This window comes from Larimichthys crocea, chromosome XXII (genome assembly GCF_000972845.2).
Source record: "Larimichthys crocea isolate SSNF chromosome XXII, L_crocea_2.0, whole genome shotgun sequence".
NCBI lineage: Eukaryota > Metazoa > Chordata > Actinopteri > Sciaenidae > Larimichthys > Larimichthys crocea.
Genome location: NC_040032.1, coordinates 12079940 through 12087440, shown reverse-complemented (window position 1 = coordinate 12087440; position 7501 = coordinate 12079940). Strand labels below are relative to the sequence as shown.

General features: G+C 39.8%; 1 protein-coding gene across 4 annotated transcripts in view; it reads right to left on the bottom strand.

Annotated features, from left to right (window-relative positions):
• Nucleotides 1-1937: 1937 nt before the first annotated feature.
• The window catches only part of mmp13a (matrix metallopeptidase 13a), a 15651-nt gene continuing 10087 nt past the window's right edge, over nucleotides 1938-7501 (bottom strand). The window contains exons 1-10 of one of the 4 annotated variants that reach the window (XM_019255048.2): nucleotides 4293-4426; nucleotides 3928-4175; nucleotides 3693-3841; nucleotides 3454-3576; nucleotides 3183-3344; nucleotides 2896-3025; nucleotides 2666-2799; nucleotides 2393-2552; nucleotides 2182-2285; nucleotides 1938-2093 (exon numbers count right to left, since the gene is read on the bottom strand). In XM_019255048.2, coding sequence (XP_019110593.2) covers nucleotides 1984-2093; nucleotides 2182-2285; nucleotides 2393-2552; nucleotides 2666-2799; nucleotides 2896-3025; nucleotides 3183-3344; nucleotides 3454-3576; nucleotides 3693-3841; nucleotides 3928-4175; nucleotides 4293-4391 — 1419 coding nt within the window. In that variant the 5' untranslated portion in view covers nucleotides 4392-4426 and the 3' untranslated portion in view covers nucleotides 1938-1983. Of the gene's footprint in view, nucleotides 2094-2181; nucleotides 2286-2392; nucleotides 2553-2665; nucleotides 2800-2895; nucleotides 3026-3182; nucleotides 3345-3453; nucleotides 3577-3692; nucleotides 3842-3927; nucleotides 4176-4292; nucleotides 4427-7501 lie in introns of those variants that run through there. The other 3 variants (XM_027273925.1, XM_027273924.1, XM_027273923.1) reach the window with 3 other exon arrangements.

Here is a 7501-nt window from a genome sequence, read left to right as displayed (position 1 = left end):
AAATGACTCACAAAGTGCCTCTAGCCCGCTGAACGTGTGTGATAAATTAAGACCCACAGAAGTGACAAGGTAAAAAAATGCCATTATTACAACACTGTATCAAACACTGAGGTAAACACTTTCAACCACTTCCCTGGATTATTCATCAATTCCCGATTTAGAATTGTGTACATTCTGTTCTTGTTGCCTAATGTATAGTTTTGTAACATGTTGTGTACGATCACGATCATCATCAAGGTCCCACTGAGCATTAGACGTCTATTAGACGTCTAGTCTAAGTTTAGACCGAAATTCACCCGACTATATTTTTAGCCGAAACCTAGACAATAGAATTTAATCCATTAATTATTAAATAAATTAAAAAAACAACTTTAAATTGTATAAATGGTGGCCAAATGTTGGATTAAAACATTTTTAACAGTCATTGATCAATGTACAGTGTAGTTTAGATTTAGACTCGATTTTAGACGTTTAATCAACATCTAGATTTAGACCAGGTTTAAACTATTAAGTTATCTTTATTTTTTAATGTTTTTTATGTTATGTTTATATCTTATGCTTTCTTTTTTAAGCATAAGATTATGCCAACCATGTTTAGAAATATTTATATATCACTATTAACCTATAGCTAAATATAGGCAGTTTGCAATAAAGTTTCGAGGCCTTTCCTTTAATTTTCTCTTCTTTGTCAGGACAGGTCGTTAGCAGAGCTGATGAAGACGACAAGTTTGGAGTTGCACCTCAGAAATGTCTGTATGTCTTGACTCGATAAGGCAGAAACTCAGCCTGCTCACCCTGCTGTCATCTGTTTAGTGATACAGAAGTATATCTGCTGCCGACCACCCGGATACAAAGCAGCTTTTCCCCTCAGGCTATCCTGATCCTTCATCCTGCACCATAAAATATGGCACTGATGTTGGTCAGGATGGGGCTAATTGTAAGATATACTAATATTTTTTCATTTTTTTTAAAGCAAAAAACAAAACAAAAATCTATCCACAAAGGAAACTGAAGCATGTGTCAGAGTTTGAATGAGTGACTTGATAAATGAGTCGATGACTGATCGATCACAGGTGTGTTGGAAGATTGCCAGGTGACAAAAGGATCAGCAGTCCACGCCCAGAAACACACACACACACACACATGCACACACACATATGCAGACTGGAAACACTTGCTAAGAAGGAATGAAAACATCAGGAAAGTACAGGGAAGGGGAAAGGACTCAACCCTGATACAAAGAGGTTCCTGTTGGCTGATTTCTTATGTCAGCCTGTTTTTTCCCATTTTAGTGGACGTGTCACATAACTTTGTATCGCAGGTGAATGAAACCACCTGGTGCTCGATGTTTTCCTGCTAATCGATTTACATATTAAACCACAGTGTCTAATCACATCAGCAAAGTCATCCTGATTAACACACCGGAAACCAACAGTGGATGAGAAATAGCAAAGCCAGCGACAGCGCACAGGAAATTTGCAAGATGCTGTGACATCAACACCTGAGGAAGTGACCAAGAGAAGTCAGTTTGGTTTCATACATATAGCCTAACACAGTCCCCATACTTTCTGCTTTCTGTACGTGAAAAATGACACTAATGTATTTAACTAAGCACGGGCAACTTTGTATTGAGATAATGCACAAGTACTATTTTTTTCCTCTGTACATAAAATAACAACAAAACATATTTTCTCACTCAAGTTTGATTCAGTAATTCTTGAAGCAAATTTATTGTCACATTTTCTTTCCTCATTCATGGTGGTGTACAAATCTGTGCAGAAAGTGCAATGTAACAATATTAAAGTGAATTTATGTTGTTCCAAATTTACCAAAAAGCAAAAGCAATAATAAAACAATGAATATCAGATAAATAAAATAGGATAAATTATATTTAAATTAACTTCAAGTTGCAATGGCAGACATAAATTAAAATGTATGATGTTGTGTATGACAACAACAAACTCTTTAACTGGTGCTGTCACTCTAGTACTCAGTGCAGGGCAAGAAGTAGTCGCTCTGAAGCTCACGGAAGAACGTCTTGGTCCCAAGATGGTACTCAAACATGTCCGATCCACTGTAGATGTAAGCATAACCTGCAGGACAGAAGCTCACTGTTAGTTTTTGTTGCAGACTTTTTTTTCTTGACTTGGACAAATCTATGATGCACTGAATGTCACTCACCTCTGTGCTGGAAAGCTGCGGTCACCTTGCTGGTCACCTTGGAGAAGGTGTCGTGCACCAGCTTGGGGAATCCCTGGTCCATCATCTTTTTGGCTTCATCATAACTGAAGAAACACAGACAGTAATTTGACTGATTCATCATCTTGTCATTATCCGACTTAAATCAGTCATCTGAATTACTGTCATTTAACATCAAGTTATCTGGACATACCTGTAGTATTCGTTGCCGACAAAGAACAGAGTCTTGCCAGACTCCTCATCGTGAAGTGCTGCATCGATTTTCTTTACACTTTCAGGCAGACCAAAACTGGAAATTGATTTGGGATATCCACTTACAAGATCATAGCCACTGAAAGCCCACACTCTCTGACCTGTATAGTGATTAGAAGAAAATACTTTTTACTATATGCATGTAAAGGATGATAAGTTGTCAAGAAAACTCAGATTAGAAGCTTTAGATAGGAACAGAGAACAAATACAATACCTTTGAAGAGTAAGACACTGTCTGATTCTTGGCTTTCATAAGCAGCATCGATGTCGGTGGGAGCACCGGGCCAGAAGTTTGTGATGAGACTTTGCTGAGGTGTGTTGCTCTGAGGGTAGCTACGCCAGAAGAAGCTGAGAACGCACAAGAACAAAGATTAGTCTATAAATCATATACGAGAGAACACTCTTAATGGACTTCAGCTTTCAGATATTTTACAGTTACAATACCTGTCTTTGAAGAAGAACATTTCTCCTCGCAGGGTGGCGACGGCGTCCAGGACCAGTGTTGAATCACAGGCATCAGGGGTGGTGGGGGATGTAGGTCCAGGCTGAATTGGATCTACGTCAGGGTTTGGACCTGCACATAAAATAAAAATCAACTGTATTCACGTCACCTGGAGGTCAAATAAAATCAGCATCTCATTGCAACAAACGTGTGCAACAATTATCAAATATTGTGCAGAAAGTTTTGTTTGTGCAAAAATGCATTGATAATCCAGCCAGTCAGTACGAACCATAGAGAGACTGGATGCCGTTGATATCATCCTGGGGCAGAACAAAGGTGTCAGGGTTTCTGTATGAGTAGTCACGGTACATGAGAGCACCAGGATCTTTAGAGTGATGCAAGCCCAGGGAGTGACCAAACTCATGGGCAGCCACCAGGAAGAGGACGTAGCCTACAGCAGAAAACACAGATTACAGCTCAGTTTTAGCTTAGCTTGATTATGAACATATGTCATATCAAAACATACACTGACACTAACACTTTGCAGAGAACAAACTTACCGTTACTTGAGCGGAAAGTGAAGGTCTCATCTTCATCAAAATGAGCATCTCCTCCAAGGTTTGGGGGGAAGGCATGGGCAAGAGTACCATCAGGGCCATCGAAGGGTTGGTTATCGCCATGTGCTGTTGGCAAGAACATATTCATGTGAATAAAAAAAAATGACCAGCAAACTTTTCAGACGTCACAACCAATAAACTAAGCGCAAGGAGAGACAAAGGAAAAGTTAATCTGTACTCACCTCCGCTTCCAAAGGAGATCATGATATCAGCAGTGCCGCTGTAGATTCTGGTGAATCTCAGAGGAGTGACTTTGGCCCAAACCTGCAGAGCTCTGTTTATGGAGTCATCTACCTCTGACACAGGCATGTCGGGGGTGTAGTTCTCTATCCTGTAACACAGAAACATAGACTTCAATAACTCCATTCAAAGCCTAGAGTAAGATTCTCTTACATATTGTGTCTTCTGATTATTCACCTGTAGGTGAGGCTGTTTTTGTCCCACTTGGGGTTATTTTCAAATGTGGAGTAACTGGCAACTTTAATGTCTGGAACGCCACAACGAGCCTTCTTCATCACAGCCATGGTGTCAGCATCCAGCGTCCCGGTTTCATTCAGGCGGAAGAATCTCTGCATCTCAATCAGTTTCTCCACGACCGGGCGGATCCCCTGTCTGCCAGTTGGGCCAGTCTCCTCTGTTAGGTTGTAGAATTTCTTCAGGTAGCTCTGCAAGACAGAAGACGAGAAGTCAGCTGTATGTCGTCCTTTGTTTATATGAGCATGAAAAATTCTAACACAAAAAAGTGAGAATACATGCATAAAAAGAAAAGCAAGCATACATACCTCTGCAAATTCTTCATCTTGCTGAGAAGCCTGCGGTATTGGCACGCAGTGAACTGCGACCGCCAGGCTTAGTAGAACGCACAGATCAAAAGTCTTCATGTTTCGTTGAATGCAAGTTTGCTTTCTGCTTCTTCTGTCTCATGCTCTCTGTGCTGCAGGCAGCTGTTATATAGGCTGAGGACAAGGCGGTGTTTGACAGCTATGTGTTTGACTCAATCACAAATTTTCTGCATAAATTCTGACAAATTGCTTCTTAGTAAAATAAAGGAAGTTTGGCTTTGATTGCTCACCAAGAAAAATAAAAGAAATCCCCAAAAGAAGATGTGTAATATTGTTGATGATTCACTTGCAGAATCAGTGTCTATTTTTCATTTGGTATTAATTCATTTTCAGTTGTCCTTAAGTTTTCTACGTCCTTCTTGCATTCCAACAGGTCGATAGCAGAGCTGGTGGAGACTACATGTTTGGAGCTGGAGTCAAATTTTTTGTGTTTCCCTTGAAGAAGTGCGTAAATTCATTCCTGTGATCCATAAAATGCACATTTTTATTATCTTCAGTTTTGTGTATGCCGATGTTATCGCATGGGGCTAATTGGCAACTCACACATAGGTGATTCTTACAGTTTTGGTTTTTGGGGGGTTACACGCCATAGAGGACTTATAAACGCTGCCTTTTAATCACATCATAAAATAAGTAAGCAAAAGGTGAATGAGTCTGTTCTAAAATGGAAGAAAGTGTTCCTCCTGTCCTCGGGTGTCGTGACTACTCTGGAAAATCAACACAAACCCCATCCAACCTCTGTCCTCCGGTTTGTGGTTAAGGGTCTGCAAAAGAAAAAGGTGTCACATATGGATGCAGACACACAATATCTAACTGTAACATAATTAAAAGCAAGCTCCTGGGGGTCTGGAGCCGACCCCGCTGTCGTACCCATCACAACCCTCATTTTGTTTGTCGTTGTCTTACTGTGTATTGCAAGCACTTTATTTCACATCAGTGAAAGGCTGTTTAATATTCCACTCCAACCCGTCAAAGCTGTCCAACACCTGTATGGTGAGTTCAACTGGATTCATTGTTTCGATTTTTTTTTTAAAGTTAGTAATTGCTTTGCATTGTTATTCACTGTTGAAAACTGAAACCAAACAGGGATTCTTTTACAGTCAGTTAGGTTGGGTGATCCGGATGCAGACAATCAAACAGAAAGTAAGAGGGAGTAACCAGCCAGTCCAATAACCACAACATCCTCTTTCTAAAGCAAAGATGCACGATGAAGTCTCAGTTTGGGAATGGGAAAGTTTGGGTTATTTTTTGTTGTTTTTCAGTAGATGTGGGTTATATGAATAAAACTTGTCTCAACCTCTTACGCAGGTGCTGATGTCATGCCAAATTACACATTTCCTATGCGATGTCGCTGGCTTTGCTATTTTTCATCCAATGTTGGTTTCCGGCGTATTAATCAGGTTGATTTTGTTGATGTGATTAGACACTCATTAGACACATTAGAATTTTCTATCCTCAGGTTACACGAGGTCACGTGTGAGCCTTGAGGTCCTCGGCAGTATTAATTGTTTGTCTTTGACTGGGTGCCACCATATCTCAACACTGTGGTGGCCGGGGTCGAAGAGACCTGTTGCTTAGTCATAATAGATCGTTTGCTGTTGACGGTCCAATCTGCGTAAACAGACATCTGTGTCTCCAGACTAGAATATGCTGACAATAACACCTCTATGGGTAAAGACATTCTCTTTGACTAATTCTGGGCGTGTAGTATTTGTGGTGTTATCTTGGGGTTTAAAGTCGATCCACCAGGATGAGTTGGGCAGAATGTGAGACCGACTCAGGCACTTCTGATGAACTTTGAGAGTGTCTCTAATTCTCCTTGACCAAGCGTCAATAAATAATACAGCATAAGACATCAGAGGCTCCTGAACACTTTCTGAACTCCTGACCTCACCATTGACCTTTGATTTCAGCAATTTCTCCACAACAATGAGCAGGAAAAGCTCTGTTATGTTTTCTCCAGGTACAATGAGCAGCAGAAGATGATGGAGGGGACACCAACACTTGTACAGCAGCAGTGGCCGGGGATTCCAACTTCCAAGAGATGCAGCAGGCTTCTATGATAGTAGTTACATCACCTTCCTTAAATACGCAACACAAAGCATTTTAACAACTTCCTTTCACTGAATTAAACAAAAACTCCAACAGAAAGTAGTGAGCCAGGTCAAATCAAATAAGAAAATCCAGGTTGAGATGAACCAGCTAATGGGAACCTCTTTGCTTGCAAGAAATGAATGCATGTACTAACAAAGCCCTGAAACTGAGGATAATGGTGTAGTTTATGGATCACAATAATGAATTGGTGCATTTCTTCAAGGAAAACATCCACAAAAAAACATCTGTCTATTACAGTTAAAGGAATTTATAGGACACAAGCAGAGAGAACAGAAAGAGTTATAATCTATTTAAATGCAACTGAAAATTGGTTATGCACAAAGAAAAGTACTTCAGTAGTAATACTTTAGCAGATTCACGAGACTGTTTAAATTTTTATATCATAAAAATATTTCCCAGACATCATTTGTCATGTAACAATCCTAAATACGTCATGTCGACATGATGACACAATTTTTTTTTTTTTTTTTTGCTGGATGAGCAATCAAAGCACATTTTGGTGTTTTTCCATAGAAGAAAAAAATAGTCAGAAATTATTAAAAAAGAAAATGAGTCACTTGTTCATGTAACTGTCAAAACACACCCATTCCTCGGCCTGTATAACAGCTGCCTACCGGACAGAAAGCAAGTTGCATTCGACGAAACATGGATCACAGGAATGAATTTACGCACTTCTTCAAGGGAAACACAAAAAATTTGACTCCAGCTCCAAACATGTAGTCTCCACCAGCTCGGCTATCGACCTGTTGGAATGCGAGAAGGACGTAGATAACTTAAGGACAACTGAAAATGTATTAATACCAAATGAAAAATAGACACTGATTCTGCAAGTGAATCATCAACAATATTACACATCTTCTTTTGGGGATTTCTTTTATTTTTCTTGAGCAATCAAAGCCAAACTTCCTTTATTTTACTAAGAAGCAATTTGTCAGAATTTATGCAGAAAATGAGTCAAACACATAGCTGTTAAACACCGCCTTGTCCTCAGCCTATATAACAGCTGCCTGCAGCACAGAGAGCATGAAACAGAA